Source organism: Natator depressus, chromosome 5 (assembly GCF_965152275.1).
Source record: "Natator depressus isolate rNatDep1 chromosome 5, rNatDep2.hap1, whole genome shotgun sequence".
In the NCBI taxonomy this organism is placed as follows: Eukaryota; Metazoa; Chordata; order Testudines; family Cheloniidae; genus Natator; species Natator depressus.
This window is the reverse complement of record NC_134238.1, coordinates 18,453,765-18,473,125: the sequence shown is the minus strand read 5'-3', so window position 1 is coordinate 18,473,125 and position 19,361 is coordinate 18,453,765. Positions and strand designations below refer to the sequence as shown.

General features: G+C 39.0%; 1 protein-coding gene across 1 annotated transcript in view; it reads right to left on the bottom strand.

Moving 5' to 3' along the window:
- Positions 1-231: 231 nt before the first annotated feature.
- Positions 232-19,361, bottom strand: part of C5H18orf54 (chromosome 5 C18orf54 homolog) — a 28,893-nt gene continuing 9,763 nt past the window's right edge. The window contains exons 5-8 of the mRNA XM_074952371.1: positions 17,337-17,445; positions 6,055-6,186; positions 3,592-3,665; positions 232-1,392 (exon numbers count right to left, since the gene is read on the bottom strand). Coding sequence (XP_074808472.1) covers positions 1,281-1,392; positions 3,592-3,665; positions 6,055-6,186; positions 17,337-17,445 — 427 coding nt within the window. The 3' untranslated portion in view covers positions 232-1,280. The remainder of the gene's footprint in view (positions 1,393-3,591; positions 3,666-6,054; positions 6,187-17,336; positions 17,446-19,361) is intronic.

Sequence of the window (19,361 nt, the reverse complement as noted above, 5' to 3'; positions counted from 1 at the left end):
TGTTTTCATGTGAGCTGTAGAAGTAAAACAGTATTTGTTAACACTTAGCCACAAGCATGTACATAGTGGTGAAGAGACATAATGAGCCCCTATCTAATTCATTAAATATATATATATATTTACCAACGTATATCTTTAGAGACCAAATCAGCTATTTTCTAGGAAGTATGCAACAGGCATAATTAAAATACAGAATTCCTGCATCCTGGCACTTGAAAAATTTCTTGTTTTATTTTTAAATTTTAAACATAATTGCACCAGGCTTCAAGTGACTAACTTTTCCTTGAACGATCTATTTAACACTGCTCTAGCCTGAAGAATTGATGCAGCATACTGGAACTTTTAAATGCATTCTTTTGGTTCTTTTCAAACTTCTTTACTGACAACTTGGTTTGAGGGGATTTTATACAACTGTATTAGTACAAAAAGGTAAACTGACCTTTAGCTATTAATTCTCTCAACTGACAAAGTGCATGGAGGATAATGCACAGCTATGCGAATGCATGCTTAAATAGGTCTACTTTTCAAAGTTAGGTGATATTATTTTATGGCACTTCTGTCCAAAGAAATAGAGCACAGCTAGACTCATTTGGCCTCTTGAGGAGCTTTGGTGTTTCATCCCATATATCTGTCATGATATTGTCTTACTGTAACTAGAAATAGTGGTTGAAAGGGGATTACATAACTTGTATTTGAGAAATGCCAGAGAAGGGTTTCTAGATTTAGCAAATTCAATAGTCTCTAGGCTTTACTCCCCTGACTATAATCATGTCAAAATAAAGTTCTATCAGAAAGCAATGATCCTAGAGCTTTTATGTAATATTGTTGCAAAGCCCTTCTATTTGCCTAAGTTTATACCTCACTCTTCAGTTTCCTTATTTCTATCAATTTTGTAGCAGAGTGTGGGGGATGTAATGGGGTCACTGAATGTGGTGTAGCATTTTGAGTGTCTGAATTATTTTTAGACCACAGAGCCTTTTCCTTGATTGCTCAAGTTATTTTAATAAAATAAATATTCTTTATAGTATGGATCTTGCCAAATATTAGATTTTACTAGATTTTATATTTATTACTCATACATTTTGAAATTTTCACCTCAATGCTAAAAAAGTATAGAAATCCTGCATGGTACTTTTAAAATAATACACACTTCTCTCAAATTTTAAAAAAATAAAAATATATTTGACCTATGAAACTGCTCTCAAAGGAAAGTTAATGGTTATTATACAGGTACTAATATTTTAATTATATAGACTGCTCAGTTTCCAACAAAATATTTCTTATTTGTAGATTGTTTTTTCCTTTCCATCTTCTTGATGATCATCTTTCTGATCTTGTTTGCCACTGGTATCTTCAACTAGGCCTTTGAGCCGGGACAAATGGTGTAAAGCCCTACATTTAAAAAAACAAAACCCTTATCAACAAGTGTATCTTACGATTGACGTTACATATATTTAACAGAAATGGCAGTATTTCCTTAACACCACTTAATCAGCTTTGAGGCATCTCTTCAAATTAATACACAGACATGTAAAACTGTGAAAACAAATTAAACGTTTTGTTAAATGTTGATTTAAAGGGACAATTCAACTGTAGACAACTACTTTTGTGACACTGCATTTGTTTATTCTTGCTACAGATGTCTAGTTTCCCTATTTAGAACTGTTAAAAGCAAGTAAGGATGACATTTTAGTCTGTGTTATATAAAAACACCTCAGCTTCTTCTAGGGTCAATGATTTTGCCTAACACCACACTTAATACTTTAAATTTTATAAATCTGAATTGCCAACTTCTGGCTTGATCTTATTTCCATTTTAGTCAATGAGTTTTAATGGAGAGGACTGGTCCTTTCTTTTTATTACTTATTTAAGAGAATGAGATAGGTTTATAAAAAAAAGAACTGCAGGGTGATGTGCGTGGTGGTGGTGGGGGTCTCCACCAAGTATGGCATGCAACTCTTTGTAAAAGTGACAGATCTGTGGCTTGGCACCCTACTGATTGTTGGCTTCTCTGGCCTTGTGACCCATCTGCTGCTGTTTCTTTGCTTTCTCATAGCATTGCTGCTGATCCCTGTTGTACCCTTTCTCCTGCATTTTCTGTGCAATCTGCTAGTAGATGTCCACATTATAGTCCTGCACAGCCTCTTCTCCCTATAGGCCCAGGAGATTTGGTCTACTCCAAGTTGGAGCATGTAGCCAGCTGGTCAGTCGCACACAGCAATGGCGAGCTGCCAGGTGTGCCAAGCTGGACAATTAGGAAAAGGCATTTCAAAAATTTGCAGGGCTTCAAAGGCAGGGGAGCAGGATGCCTTCCAGTCACGGTGACCCCTGGGGGGTGGAGTTCACAATTGTGACTGGAGTGGTCAGTGTCAGGCATTGTGGGACAGGTGCTGGAGGACTGTTAGGGTCAACATTGGTAATGCAGTGTCTATATTCAGGCTGTGTCAATCTCAGTACATTGACCACAGCTCAGTTACCACTTGGGGAAGGTGGCGTTACTATGCCAGCGTAATGGAGGGTTTACATCAGTGGGAGACAAATTTAAGCGTGCACAAATGCACAACTAGGTCCATGCAAGGAGGCTTACATTGCTCTAACTTTGTAGTATAGACCAGGCTTTGGTCTAAAAGTCAAATTAGGATGCTAAAGTAGTGCACCACGCTATGTTAGGAAATTGTTTCTGTACCTAAGAGTTATATTATTTTCACTTTTTACATTTTACTTTTATTTAACATTATAATACAAAAGTGTAGTATGCTGTGAAGATGGACAGTTTGTTGAAACAGAATTATAATCTAGCAGTTATTAATTTAAAATGATTCTATTATGAAGTCTGTTTTTTCCAATCTGCCTTTTGGTGTTCAAGAGGTTTCCTACCAATTTATGAGCATTTATTTAAATGGGACTCATGTTTATTTCATGTATGGAAAATGTTTTCTCAAGTATGCTATTCATTATGATGCTTCCCTGAAGTTATAAAGAACTAAAGGACAACAGCAATGAAGATTTCCCACACAGTAAATTGTTTTCTGGAAGGATCAACTCTATGGTTACTCTTGATGCAACAGTATGCTTTTACTTACACCCTCCTCCCCCCCCCCCCCCCCGCATCGAATTACATTGACTACTTTTGCGACCGCACTGCATTACAAGTACATATCTAATTTTTCTGCCTGCTATTCCCTACAAGTTTTTTTCTTCCACCCATCTAAAGTTATAATGTAACATGGTTATTCCGCTTTTTAAAAAACTGTTTTCTAGGTGGAATCACTTTTTAAAAATTCCTTGTCCCATATTTCTAACTTCTCCAAGTTCTTTTATTACTTCAGTTTTCACCTGCAAATTTTAAGATTCCCAAAAGATATAATGTAAATATTAAGATAAAACCCTACAGCAGCTCACTAGATACTCCTTCGATCCATAAATTGCTATGTATTTTGATTATTCACAACTAACTTTTGTTTACACTTCAGCTAGTTTCCAATCCAAGTGATAATTCTCATATCCAACCTAATTTAAATTATTTTTCCAAGCAAGACTGAGACAGGAGGAATGTTTAATTGTGCGGAGAAAGAGAATTAGTACACTTACCTTCGAAGGGACTTGGTAATAGGGATCACATCATTATCACACAGCTTTAATTCAGAAACTGCTTCTTCTGAAAGCTTAAAAAAGAAATCTGTCAAATATAAACAAATGACTAACAGGATAGATGAGAACAGTTTACATTTATATAGCATCTTTCACCCCACAGGATCTCTGACAACTTTACAAAGTATACACATACTATAAGGATCAGCTTGTTCGCCACTGAATCGAGCTTTGTGGGTGAAGTAGAAGAATTTAACACATTGCAACATAACAGAGTCTTCAATACCTGTTCCTAATTTGCATCAAATCCACTTGAAACTGCAGAAAAATTAAGGTAGCAAAATGCAATTGCCTAATTCAAAACAGGGTAAGTTTAGTATGGCTAAAATTCCTTGCCCTGGTGAAAATTGCCATGTCTGTTAAGGAGTGGTCAAGATATTTTTGTTAGAACACATTATGCATGAAAGACAGCATCTCTAGCAGCATAGTACATTATAACAATGATGGTCTCATTGGAGAAGTGTTTTAATTCATCTTCTGAATTAAACATTACTTTGTAGCACATGTTCTTTGAGGTCTTCCATCCAATTACTGACCTGCTCCAACACTGCTTTGGGAGATAGGACAGGATACTAGCATAATGCGACAGGCACATGATAAATAACAAGTAGATAAAGAACGTCTAAAGAGATTTTATTAAAAACATTTTGTTTCTGTAATATAGGACAATTAAATGCATTTTTCTTCATCTAAATATATGCTTAGAGGCTTTCCACCTTTCTGAAGCGACTATAAAAAAGCAAATCCAAATACTAGGCAATGTATCCCTTTACTCTGAAATGCCATGTTTCTCATGTAAATCCTTCTTTTCTTCCTGTGCCTAAGAAGATACTGTATAGGGTAAAATTTTACTGCTATATACCAAAATGGCAAAAGACAGCTCATGTTGGCTTACGTGCTCAGTTTACACATCAGTGTGTTTGAGTTAAACAGACCAAATTACTATCCTTGCACTAAACGTGATGGAGAGCCTCTTCAGAGGCACTACAGTAGCTAGCACGAAGTTTCAAAGACAACTGGTCAGAGGAAGTATTCTGGTTTCATATAACTGAGGAATAGAACACTCTCAAACTACTAAAGGTCTGAAAGAGTCTGAAGCAGGGAAGGATACACAGACGATTCGCATACAGTTGTGTGTAAACTGAAACACTGAAGAACACTTATAAAATATTAATATACAAAGATATTAAACATTCTAGATCTAAAGCAGACATTTGAATTCTAGAACCAATTAAATGTCTGAATAGATCAATAGATGAGTAAAAGTTTATAAAAAGGAAACAAATTTAGAGCTAGATAAAGGATAGAATAAAATATCTCCTGATACCTAGCCCTGTTCTCTTAAATACAGTTTACCATCTATCCAATCTAATATGAAAGAAACCAAAAGATGCGAGTGGGACAGGAAGTTGGACATAATCTTGCAGTGTGATGTGGCAGAAAGAGTCAGTAAGAAATTATGGACTGCATGTAAAGGATCACATCAAAAACATGACAGTTTTTGTCCATATGGTTTGGGGGGTGACCACATTTGAAATATTAATTTCTGAACATCTCTTTATAGAGATATTTTGATAAACCAAAGTTCACTAAAGATGTTAAAAAAAAAAAAGTGTGTGTGGGGGGGGGGGGGGGCAGAGAAACTGGCTCCGCCCCAATTCAGGAACATGCTTAAGATCATGCTTATGTACATCCTAATTCAATAAGGCACTTACGCATGTGCTTAGTGTTAAATATGTGCTTAAGTCCCTTTGATTTCAATAGGTTTAAATGTGTTTAAGTGCTTTCCTGAACTGGGGCCTTTATGGGAAAAGATTAAAAGCAGACCACTACAAATTTTTGAATTGAAGCGTGGACCCCTTTGGAAATCTTAAGTTTCCCCAGGGGTCTGCAGAACACAGGTCGAAAACCACTGAAATAGTATGTACAACATGCCTAACTTATAACAAAGGAAGGGCATGTTTACACTCTTCAGATATTTGTACCCTGTTAACACCAAGGGGGAGGGGGGGGAAGGAGAGAGAGAGAGAAAACGATTTAGGGTGGTCCAAGGGACTATGAGAAGTGGTTAGAAATTAAGGGGGAATTGTAGGCTGAATACTGAGTATCAGGAAAAAACTTCCTAACATGGAGCTCCATTAGGTTTTCTCAACAGAACTGGTATGAGTTCCACCAGACTGGACAGAACAGTAGAAAAGCTACTTAGGGAACAATATTACATTGTCAAGTATATGGACTAGAAGACAAAATAGGTCTTTATCTCCAACCTGAATGAATATGGGTAACTGTGGTCACATTTTTGTAGGCTGGCTGGAATTCTAGCCTTTACAAGTACAGTCCCACAGAAAAATTAGACAGGATATTAATATCAATAAGACCCAATGTAAAAAAGAAACTGCTTACTTTTTTAAATTCATCATTTTGTTCAGCAGTTTTATTCTGGTTAAAGCTTTCATGAACCGCTTGTAGGTTGAACAACATTAGCTTTAAAGCTTCAACTGGCCCATGGTGGTTACCGCCAGAAAAGGTATTTTCCTAAAACCAAAAAGCAGAAAGATTTTTGATCTCGCAATAAAACAAGAGCTATAATATTTTAAAAATCAGACCTGCTACTTTTAATTTTTCTTTAGGACAATTTGATAGTTGTGACCTATGTGGATTTTCCACTACTTTTTTATCAGTCTATAGAAATAGCATATGGAGGGCCTCATTCCCCACTACATCAATTGTATGGCACTGTAGCCCATGGAACCAACGTAGATACAGTGCAGTAGATCTTGAGTAACAGAGGGTACGTCTACACTGCAGTTAAACACTCACAGCTGGCCCGGGTTTGCAGGGGTTGGCAAAGGGGCTGTTTAATTGTGGTGTAGGTATTTGGATTTGGGCTGGAACCCAGGCTCTGGGACCCTCCCAACTTGTGGGGTACCACAGTCCAAGCACCAGCCGGAGCCTGAACATTTACACTACGATTAAACAGCCCCATAGTACGAGCCTACTGACATGGGCCAACCATGGGTGTGTAATTGCAGTGTAGACATTCCCACGAGGTGGAATCAGGTCTAGAAATGATAAAGGAATATAGGAATTTGTCTGACAGCAAGTTGGTAGAGAGATCATGCTTTTAGTAGGTCTTGATTTTATTTGATAGATGCTACACTAATAATGAACATAGCTGGGCACACACAAAAATTCTTAGCTGACAACTCCAAATATCAATTTTAATAAAAAATACGATAAATCCAGAGCCAAACTCAATCCCACATTCACCCATAACACGCACACCATATGTTCCCCAACACTTGGAAAGCAAACACCTTGGAAAAGAGTTGTTTAGAACCTGAACTGTGAATTTCCACATTTTCTAATTTTGAATGTTTACTTTTAGAATGGACATCAGTAGCTTAAGAACAAATATCACCTCTGTTTGAAAATTATTTGCCTACTTTTGTTAACAAGTAACACTTCAGATTACTATAGTTGAAAGATGAGAGGAATTTTTTTTTAATTGTGATTTATAAGGAAAAGCTATGAAACTGACTAGAGAGTTATCTTTGCATGGATTTTTTCCACACTATAGATGCGATAAAAACACAAAATATATAGGAATGACAGAGTAGGTTGCAGCTGGCCTGGGAGTGGCAAAACATGTGAAAGGAAGCATAGAGTCAAATATAGTAAAAATCTTAAATGAATCAAACTATATCATAGAATCTCTATGGGAAGAAATTCCTTGCGTGAGTAACAGAAGTTTAGCAGTAGGAATATCTACGGACCATCTGACTAGGATGGTGACAGTGATTGAAATGCTCAGGGAGATTGGAGAGGCTACAAAAAACAGAAAACCCAATCATAATGAGGGATTTCAACTATCCCCATTTTCACTGAGTACATGTCACCTCAGGATGGGATGCTGAGATAAAATCTGTAGGCACCATAAATGACTGCTTCTGGGAGCACCTTATCCTGGAACCTACAAAGGAACAGGCAATTCTTGATTTAGTCCTAAATGGAGCACAAGATCTGGTCCATGAGGTGAATATAGCTGAACCGCTCAGAAATCACTACCATAACAATTAAATTTCACATCTTTGTGGGGACGAGAAACCCCCACAGTAGCATTTAAATTCAAAAAGAGGAACTGCACAAAAATGGGGAAGCTAGTCAAACCAACAGTTGCAAGAACGACATGCCTGTAAGCGCCATGGAAACTATTTAAAAATAATCATAATAGAGGCTCACATTAAATGTGTGCCCCAAATAAACAGCAGTAGGAGGACCAAAAAAAAAATGCCACTGTGGCTAAACAGCAGAGTAAAAGATACGGTGAGGCAAAAAGGCATCCTTTTAAAAACTGGAAGTCAAATACTACTGAGGAAAATAGAAAGGAGCATAAACTCTAGCAAGTCAAATGCAAAAGTATAATTAGGCAGGCCAAAAAAATTTGAAGAGCTACTAGCAAAAAGACACAAAAAGTAATAGCAAAAAAACCGTGTAAGTCCATCAGAAGTAGGAAGCCTGCCAAACGCAAAGCTGGCACTCAAATTCACCCAGCTTAGTATTTAAACTTCTAGCATTTGTAAACAAGCACTTATAATATTTGTCTATATTTAGTTGTCTGCCTTTGTGTGACGTAACTGAATGGGACTCTTTCGTTTGACTGTTTCTCTTCAGTTTCTACATGTCCTTTATCAACTCCTCTCCTCTTTACTGGCATATAAAGTATCCCCTTTAATAAATCCACCCTCAACAGCTTTCTCTGTCCGATCTGTATGCTCTTCTGCACCTGTCAGCTTTCCCCCAACCCTTAGTTTAAAACCTCTATGAACTTTTTAATTTTACATGCTAGCAATCTGGTTCCAATTTGGTTTAAGTGGAGCCTATCCTTTGTGTATAAGCTCCTCCTTTTCCAAAAGGTTCCTTAGCTCCTAATAAACCTAAATTCTTTTTCCCAACACATCATCTTATCCACACATTGAGACCCTGCAATTCTTTCTGTCTAACTGGCCTTGCGGCTTGCGTTTGGGATGACTGGAGAATAGCTAATGTGATGCCAATTTTTAAAAAATTGGCCATTGTTGGAAGACAGGATGCTGGGGTAGATGGACCATTGGTCTGATCTGGTATGGTTGTTCTTATGGCATCTTAGTTGTTTCTGTTTGACCTTACCCAGATTCCTCACCAGATTAGGTACAGTCATTTTACTGCCAGTATCGCCCTATCATTGGTATTGGCATTAAAATTTCCTCTTGTTGTCCATTCTCCTACCCTCTGTTGTTCCTTTCTCCATTGCTCTATCATCTTTTACTTGATTTTCCTCCTGATCTACATTCGGCTCAAGTGTGGATATTACATGAGCATCTCCCAAACGTCTCCCCTAAATTCCTTGTTTAAAGCTCTTTTAATCAGTTGTGCCAGACTTCAGCTGAGAAGTCTATTTCCCTCCCTATTTAGGTGGAGTCCATCCCATGAGAACAGTCTTCTGTCAGGGAATGTCTTCTAGTGGTCGAACATTCCTCCTTATAGCACCATTGCCTAATCAACTGTTGATCATCATAATCTTGTTTTGCCTTTGCTCTCCTCCTCTAGGGACAGGTACAATCCCACTGAACATAACTTGAGCCTTCATTTAAGCGCCCTCTCCAGCCTGGGGTAGTTTTCCAGCAAGACTCTAGCAATATCATTTGTTCCCAAATGAATGAATCTGTGGATTCTTTCCCACTGCCATAAGGACCCTCTTCAGCCTCAGATCCACATCCTATCTGCCGGGAGCTAAGATACAACACACCCTTCTGTTCTCCGGATCAGCTCTGGTGACAGGCCTGTCTATTCTTCTTAGCAGGGAGTCCCCAATTACGTAGACCTGCCTCTTCCTGGTGTTGGTGCGATTCTCCGGCCTTCCCCCTCTGTTCTTTCTGGCTACAAATCTTCTTGTCCTTTGTTCTTATTTGCAATCTTCTGAGAGTCATCCTCTATCTTCCTGGGGCTCCAAATTCTAGCTTTCCCCTCTTTTTGTAGGACTAGCCTCTCTTCTCCCTTGCTCTTCCATCTTTTATTACTGCTTGCCTCTCACCTTCATTTTCAAACTCAGTGAACCTGTTCCTCAGCTCTATTTTCTTCGCTAGCCAGTCTTTTCTGCTGCCTTGTTCTCAAAGTCACATGCTTCGACAGGCCACTTTCTTCATCCAGAAGTTTATCCTCTCAGTATTCTTGTCCAGCATGCATCTTCAAGTCTTGAGTTTTCCCTTCAGCCTCCTCTCTCCTTCCCTTCATCATCTGCTCAAATCCCCTTCTAAACTCAACCATTATTTCTAGCTGCACCACCAAACCTCAGATCCTCACTTCCATCAGATCTATCAAGCGGCACTTCATACAAACGAAGCACCTTTCAGGTACCCTCTTCAGAATGATGTACATCCTGCAGCTTCCACACCAAGTTGTCTTCATTGTTTCTTCCATTCTTTAGGTCTTTGTAGCTGTCACAGCCTCCTAAGCTCCCATAAACAACAAGCAGAACAAAAAACCACACACACACTAGACACGCCCTCCCCCAAACTCCCACTATAACTCTCCAGTTTTCTCAGCTCCGTTTGATGGCTCCTCTGCCTCTGGTTAGCCAGTTGGCTGCCTTTATATGTTTGTTGAGAGAACCATGTTTGTGTGTGTGTGTTGAGAGAAGCAGAGCATTAGATCACAGCTAAACCCTGACTGGGGGTAGGGCTTGCCTAGCTATCATCTAATGCTCTGCTTGTCTCAACACACTGCCCCCTACCAAACTTTACAAACTGAAAACAAACCACCGAGCAAAGACATACTCTCAAGAACTCATTCACTGCCCCCAAGGAACTGGGGCCTGTCTCCTTTTTCCAACAACAGATCTCCACTCAAACTCCTGTTTTCACCATTGTTTGCTAGTTCCTGTGCTGCTACTCCTTTGGATGAACAACGCAGATGAGTATACATTAATCAACTCCATCCATTTTGCCCTTTGAAATTCAGCAAGAGGAGGTGAGGAGTAAAAAGCAAAAGAAAGGAGTAGATGTGATTCGGAATATCACTTGGAAGTATTTGAAATTGAGGGGAGGTGTGAACACTGGATCAATTATCCAAAGAGGACCGGGAGAATGTCACCTCATATGTAGATGGGGAGGCGGTGAAGATGAGGAGGTGTCACCTCATAAGTAGAAGAGGAGGTGACTCAGCAGACTGAAAGTGTTGAAACTCATCCAGGAAACGGGTTTCAAGACTAATAAAGAGAAAGCCCAACTAGTGCAAAGGAGAGTGAATTATTTGGGGGTGACCCTAGGGGAACAAGGAATTCAGGTAGATCAACAAAGGGTGAAATCATTAATGAATTTACCAAGGCCAGAGGATTCTCATACATTGAGGGTGATGTTAGGAGGGTTTAACTATTTAAGGAAACCGCTGGAATTTTGCCACTATAACTGGACCCTTGTGGCGTTTACCAGGCTGGAGTTCCCTAGCTCCCTTGCCCTATTCCCCAGCGCTGCTCTGCTTTAGGTACCGTCCTCTCAGGTAGCTAGCCCTTCCCACTCTATACCCTAGAGTTCAGAGTGGGGGAGGAACCTTGACAAATTGATTCAGATAATAGGCCACATTTTGTAAGAGGAACAATTAAAAATTTATTAAAAGCCTTAGGAATAAAGCAACAACTACATATTCCCTGTCATCCTCAATCATCAGGGAGAGAAGAAAGGATGAATCAAACTATTAAATAAGCTCTATGTAAAGTAGTACAAGAAACTGGCAAAGACTGGGTCGATAAATTGCCAATTGGTGGCAATCCGAACTAGCGATCAATTGGGTACTGGCTAGGAGATTGTGGAGTCCTTTATTGTACCCAGAAGAGGAGGTATCAGTTACCCAGTGGGTAAGGGAGTTACTAACAGAACTTAAGAGAGTGGAAAATGGAATAAGAAAGCGACAAGAACTTTTAGAGCAAGTGATCAATAAAATTGAATTGCTTGCAAAATTATAAAGTGATACATGATTAATGCCATTAATTATTGTATCAAGAGGGGGGAATGTTGGGAGATATGTATATACACACACACACACACAGTGATTCATATATCCATGTAATATGTATAGGTCATGGAGGCCTGGTATGAATGATGCGTGCCAGACATGAATGCGTGTGTTTCAAGTTAGCAATCGAAGCAAGGACTTAAGGTTAAGGACTATTAGAACTCTTTCTGCAAAAACAATCTTATGTTTCAAGAAAAATATGGAAAATCATCAGAAAACGAAATAACACCAGCTGGACTGATTATAAAATTGTATAAGAATTGTAGGAAATTGCATGACTCGGATCACGGTGGCACACCCAAGATTGTCTCTTTGTTTACTAGGCCTTCTACCTGCACAAAATTCCAAAGGCAAAGAACTGATGACACAAGGGAATGGACTATAAATGGATGCCTATGATTTCTGCAAATCAGAATTACTTATTGATTCAGAGACCCGTGTGGATATAGGTGTGGTTTTCATCGGCTTCCCGCATCTTCTGATCTTATCCTGATGGAAGGAACCTTGACTGGCCATCAGGACCATTCTGACCTTTGGACTCTGGTATACTATGTTTGGGGTGTGAAGGTGGAGTGAATAAGGTTTGTTTTGTAATCAATAAAGAGCATTTAGAGTATTATATACCAACACTGTGTCCGGTATCTGCTTGCTCCCCAGCCCATAGGGAGACCTCAATTGCGGGTCTAACACCCCCAAGCTACGAGTCAAATGTTGAGATGGTTGATGCTTTTAGAGGAACTTTCTTCCCCAGGGATTCCAATTTTGCGACTCTGCTAGACAAAAAAGACAAGGAGGAGGAAATGGTAATCCATGACACTTCAGATTTTATATTCCAGCAATAAGACATACATATTCGGAGTCCAGTTTATATACTCCTATCCCTAAGGCTGGCCCTGCATCCTGTGAACTCACTCCCCCCCCCCCCCCCCCCGCTTCATATGATGTTACTCCTAAGAACTGTGAGGTGCGAGGTTACAGTAGAAGCTCTGTCTCTTCATCCACACACTCAAATTTTGCTCAAAGAATTGTAAGACCTCTGCCAATACTAGTGGCAGAAGACTTTGAGACAGATGAGGCTATGCAGAAAAATAGTTATTTTGCTGAAATTGTGTAATTGTTACAAATAAGTTTATATGTTAGACTAATTAAGAATGATTAATCGTGCGCTATAAACTTTAAGTACAATATGTCAGTATTTCAAATGACATTAGAATTCTCTGATAGCATGAGAATTCCTTAAAAAAAGGCCTCCTCACTCCAGATTTTGTGTTTCCAGGGTGGAGGGGGGCAGGAAAGCAAAAATTTAGCACATACAGGCATATAATAATGTAGACCTCCAGTATTTTTAATAAGTTTGTTAATGAATTTAATAAGTAATAAGAGTGAAATAAACTTTTACTCAGTTCCCCAAAGGGTGACAGTTCTGCAAATTATTTTATTTATAAGGCCTTGTCCGCCTTGGGGAAGTAGAAGCATGTAAATGGGGAAGGAACTACTTTTGTATTTGTGCACTTTAGTAAGTCATAGGACAGCTGGTAATAAATTATGACCAGGAACAGACTCCAGTGTCTCAGGTGAACAGCTGAGACTCTTCAGGGGGTTGAGAACATCTCCAGTTATTTCCTCAATGTTACTTATTTGGGAAAAACAGACTCATGGGTGTGACTAAGAAACAGTGCCCTAAAAGGAGAATCACAAAAGTGGACCCAGCGTCAGACCGATATCACTTACTCATGATTGGGCAATGCTGTTGGGGTGACAATCTTGTGATCCTCTGATCCGATCAGATAATTACAGGCAAGGGCCTATGGGATAATACCAGCCCAAGTTTCACTCATAAAAGACCAGATAAATGAGGAAGAAGTTCACCACAATGACAACTCGAAGGCGGATATTCCTATTGCACAGTTTCAGGGTAACTCCACTTGCATCCCCTCCCTCTGTAGTCCAATCCAGGAGTGTCAAGTTAGGTGCTAGGTCTCCAGCTATCACTTATCTCTGATCCACTTATCTCTGATCAGGAACCCCTGTCCCATTACTTTCTGACCAAGGGTTTTAAGGCTTCATAGATCCCTGCCTTACAGTTGGATATACCCAGCAAACCAGTCTAACAGCGAATGTCTGTGTGTTGCTCTCTCTCTGAGAATTATGAACAGCATATTGCCAGGAGTTACAAGTTACCACACAGCTCTTTCTAGGCAAGCACATTTATTCTTAAGATAAAGTATTACTGAGAAAATATTAAAAATAAACAGATTTAAACACACCAGGAGCTACCCATTAGTCTTCTGGCAGCCTAGTAGGCCACAATCTTTCCAATGCTTCTGGAAGGGTTAGGGCTCCCCTTGAACAGAAGGTCCTATCCATTTGCTTGCAGAAAGAAGGCGCCATATCAATTCAAGCTCAACTTTTTATACCAAAAGCCCTTTCTTTGTTTGAGACTCTGGAAAGCCAACTTTGAATCAGTATACGCAAACACCAGGTGGTGCTTCTCCGGAGTTATTTAACAATCTTCAGGGTAAACACCCCACACTGCTTTTAGGTAGTAAAACCTTTTTGTGGTAACCCTGCCCTATGGAGTAGAACACAATCGTACATAAGCCATTCATAAATTTGATACAGCAGCCCCCAAAGATACTGCATGGGATTGCAATATCCATCACAACTTCTACTTCCCCTTCCAAAGAAAGTAGATGGAGACATTGCAGCCTGAGAACGTCAGTACCCGAGCCAGAAGACATTGCCTGGCTCCCCAAACTACAGTTGCTAACTGACTCTGAAGCTTTACAGACAAGCAAACTAAAGAGCAGATCCTTTTTCTAAGAAATTTTATTCTTTTTGTCTCCTTAACAGGACATTTGAACACCAGAACAGGGACACCTGCTAGGAAAAAACTGTCCTAGCTTTTTTCGAAGTGGATATGTTTGTGTAGCTGGTAATAGCATGTGCATATAAGCCCATAGTGTAAGTTATCACTGGGTACTACTTAACCTAGGATCAAAGCAAATTATAGATCTTTAAGAGTCACCTAGGATATATAAAGATTTGATATATTTAAAGATTTAACCTAATCTTAACCAATTCTTTCCATGTTAGGGAGTGCTGGGTCAAAAGAAACTAGCAAACCAGGAAGATGGTCTTCTCAAAGACCACGGCACCTTCCTCTTGTGTAAGGTACCAGTTTGGTACAGATACTTACTCGTGGGGGAATTCTGTGCCACTGAGCATGCACAATTTGTGCAGAAATTAATGTGTTCTGTGCAGAATTTCCTTTTCCTCCACAGAAATAGGCTGCAGAGCTGCTGGCTACCACTAGGTGTTACTGGACCCACCACAGCACAGCTTGCAAGTAGAAGACACTGCTGCGGGGAGGGCACTGGAGGGATCCAGGCAACTGCAATTCTCAACATGCCCTGAAGGAAGGAAGCGGCATGTAGGAAACTCCACACAAACCCAGGACCCAGCATCAGGCTATTTCTCTCTCTGGATCCCTGGGCTCTGGGGGAGAGGGGTAGGTATGTCTGGACTGGCGGGGCTGTCTGGCCACAGCTGAACTCTGAGGGGTGGGGCACAGGGGGTGCATGTGAGTGTCTGGGCTGGGGGCCATCCTGAAGCTGGGCTGGGGGGGGGGTAGGGGGTGTGGGTGCCTGGCCCCCCTACTGGGCTCTGGGGGGAGGGGGAAAGAGAAACAAGAACTGAGTTGTTGTAGGGGTTTCCTCAACTCTATTTTTTTTTGTGTCTGTACTGTTACAGTCATAGTTGCGGACAGGTATTTTGAAATAAATTACCAAAATAATTGAAACTGGCATTATTATTGAGTGTTATTTTGACAACTAAAATATGCAGAATTTTAAATTTTTGGGAGCAGAATTCCCCCAAGAGTAATAGATATAATCCTTACATCAAACTTTGTAAAGAAAACGATTTAGGAAAGACCTGGTCACATAAAACAACATGAAGATGTTCTTTTTTCAGAGATTCCAAAAAGGAATGTTGGGATTTGTTAAAGTCACAAAAGCTAAAACATAACCTCCCCCCGCAAAAGAAAAGCTCTACATGTGTCCTTAAAACGTCAGCGAAAAACATGTGTAGTTGGGAATGTTTTGTAGAAAACCTTTATTTCTTAAATGCAAGCACACAAGTGAAATGCAAATATATGTTAGTATAGTTTCTAATGTAAATTCCTAATATCATCACTATAACATGATTCAATGGCTGAAAGTTGAAGCCAGACAAATTCAAATTGGAAACAATGCATAAATTTTTGATAGTCAGGCTAATTAACCATTGGACTAGCTTCCCAGGGGTCAGCATGGATTCTTCATCACTGACCATTTTTAAATTAAGATTGGATGTTTTTCTAAAAGATATGCTCTGGGAATTATTTTGGAGAAGTTCTCTGGACTGTATTATACAGGAGATCACAAAGGTCCCACTTCTGACCTTGGAATCCATAAACTGTTTTGTAAATGGCAAAATGCTGTATATACCAACATGCAATATAATGATCTCGCTAACTTGATTACTAATACAAGAACTTATTTATATACAGAACATTTATTAACACTGCGTTAGGAAACAAAAAACAGAAAGGGTTCAGTTAACAAAAGTGAGACTGAAAACATCAGGAATGTTTTCTTTAGTGAAGAGATGAATATGAAGGGAAACTATACAAAATAATGATCTAGAGCAGTGGTTCTCAACCAGGGGGTATGTGCACCCATGGGGGTACGTGGAAGTCTTCCAGGGGGTACATCAACTCATCTAGATATTTTCCTAGTTTTATAACAGGCTACATAAAAAGCACCAGCAATAACAGAATTATTTGTTTATACTATACGCTGAAATGTAAGTACAATATTTATAGTCCAATTGATTTATTACTCTCTCATTTTTACAATAGTTAACAATTTTTCAGTAATATTGTGCTGTGACACTTTTGTATTTTTATGTCTGATTTTGTAAGCAAAGTACTTTTTAAATGAGGTGTAACTTGGGGCTACACAAGACAAATCAGACTCATGAAAGGGGTACAGTGGTATGGAAAGGTTGAGCACTACTGGTCTAGAGGAGGTAGACTGAAATATTTAGTTTAATTAAAAGGCAACAATACAGCTAATACAAGAGGAAAAACAATATATAACCAAGCTGTGGAACTCAACTGATTGACAAAAGCTATTACTGAAGCTAAGAGATTAGTAGGATCAGATATTTATATGGATAATGATACCGCCACCATTTAGTCACTTCAGATAAAAAAATATTAAAATGTAGGATAGAAAATTCAAGCAAGTAATGAAACAATTACTATTATCAAAATAGGTTAAGACCAGCCGCTATTTATTTGCAATCCTTGATCATGGAAAGGTCAGAATGTAGGGTTTAATCATTAGAATTATGTGACTATTTAAAGCCATTACAATTTTTCCTTTTGCTGTTAACTCATTATTAAAGCTAGAACAGAAACCAATTACAAGTGTTCCTCATGCTACTATTTATTGGTCTTATGTACTTTTGATGCCCATGTTAGCACATGCACTAGAATCAACTTACAGAACTGTAAAGTCTTATGATTTCCTTTAAGACTACTATAAGCAAGAAATATTACAAGATAGATATAATTCAACTTAACCTACCTGATTGTCATTATTTAAACAGTCTTCAAGGAATTCATTAACCATGTTAGCCTTGGGGGATTGTAGGGCATTCTCATCTTCCTCACAGTGTACAGGTACTGGAGGTTTGCTAAACAAAAAGTTAAACATGCAATTGAAAGTATGAAACAGCTTTACAAACTCAAATTGCTATAAGATACATTCACATGTCATTGGGACTAATGTTTCATATGCTTATAAAATATGCAGATAATAGGCTGGAAGAGGTTGTAGAGGATAGGATTAGAATGATCCTGATAAATTGTAGAATTGCTCTGAAACCAACAAGATGAAATTAAATAAAGACAAATGCAAAGTACTGAACTTAAGAAAAAAAAATCAAATTCACAATATGAAGTGGGAAATAACTGGCTAGGTAGCAGCACTGCAGAAAAGAATTTGTGGGTTATAGTGGTTCACAATTTGAAGTTTAGTCAACAGCGTGATGCTGTGGTGAAAAAGATGCTGGGGTGTAATAAGAGGTATCATACATAAGACACGGAAGATAACCGTTCCGCTCTACTTGGCACTGGTGAGACCTTCAGCTGGAGTACTATGTCCAGTTTTGGGCACCACACTTAAAAAAACAAAACTGGAGATAGAGAGGAGAATAACAAAAGTGATAATATGTTTCAAAGACATGATCTAGGAGGAAAGGTTGAAAGAACTGGGCATGTTTAGTCTAGAGGAGAAGAGGCTGGGGAAGGGAACGTAAGTTTTCAAATATATAAAAAGTTGTTTTAAAGATGACCATGATCAATTGTTCTCCACGTCCACCGAGGGTAGGACAAGAAGTAATTGGCTTAGTTTGCAGCATGGGAGAGTTAGGTTAGATATTAGGAAAAATCTTTCTAACCAGTTAAGCAAGGGAATAAGTTACTTAAGGAGGTATGGAATCCCCATCATTGGAGGTTTTTAAAAACTAGTTAGACAAACCCTCAGGAATAGTCTAGGTATACTTAACCCTGCCTCAGAGTGCAGGGATGGAGTAGATGACCTCTTCAGGTCCCTTCCAGCCCTACATTTCTAGGATTCCATGCCTACCCTAGCCAAAATGTGATTCAACACAAGTTCAATTCCACCACTGGTACTGATTGGGTGCAGACAGGGTTCACCTCTTTCCACCACTGATGATTAAGTTCCACTTTTTCCTGTGTAGACAAGACCTTCATAGTCATTTTAAAAAAGGAGGGGGTTTAATGGGAAGGAAGATAAGATATTAACATTTTTTACCATAGCTTTCCACTATACCGAATTCATTCTGCTCCCTATATTTGGAACAATACCCAATTACCAATGCACCAAAAATCTTCACTTTCCTCCTTCAAACAACTCATCAAAACATCCTATTTATATTACAGACCTCATTTCCTGGGTTAGCTAATCCTCCCCGTCTTCATTTTCACATCAAAACGTTTAAGTTTACTTTCCCCTACAGTGTAGGTCAAATTATTTGGTCCTGTAGAAGACAATCCTTTTTTTACATCCAGGACTACTCCAAACACCCAGCCCAAGAATCTAGACCCATATTTGAAGCTGTCCAGGAGCCTTCACAGCTATCAACTGTTCCCTCCATAAACAAATGTCAGCGTGTTGCCTTACATCAAAACTTTCCCTGCACTAACAAAATTTACAAAACTAGGGATCCAGAAATAGATCACTGTGGGTTTAGTGAAAGTAGAAACCTAATAATTGATAAAATGATTGAACAGGAGACAGTAGTGTACCACCTCATATGATAAAATATCCAAATCTTAGCAATTCAAGCTGCATCTTTTAAAAAAACTCCCTTCTCTTTCCTTAGCATTTTTATGTGAGAAAATCATGCTTATCTAAAATATTCTATAGCAATGGTTCTCAACCTGTGGGCTGCTTGCAGTCCAATCAGCACACAGCTGCAGTCCATGTGACATCCTCAGGGCCATACAGGTGGTGTGTTTTGTGTGTGTGTGTGTGTTTTGTGTGTGTGTGTGTCTCCCACATAACACAGAGAGCTGCATATGCAGC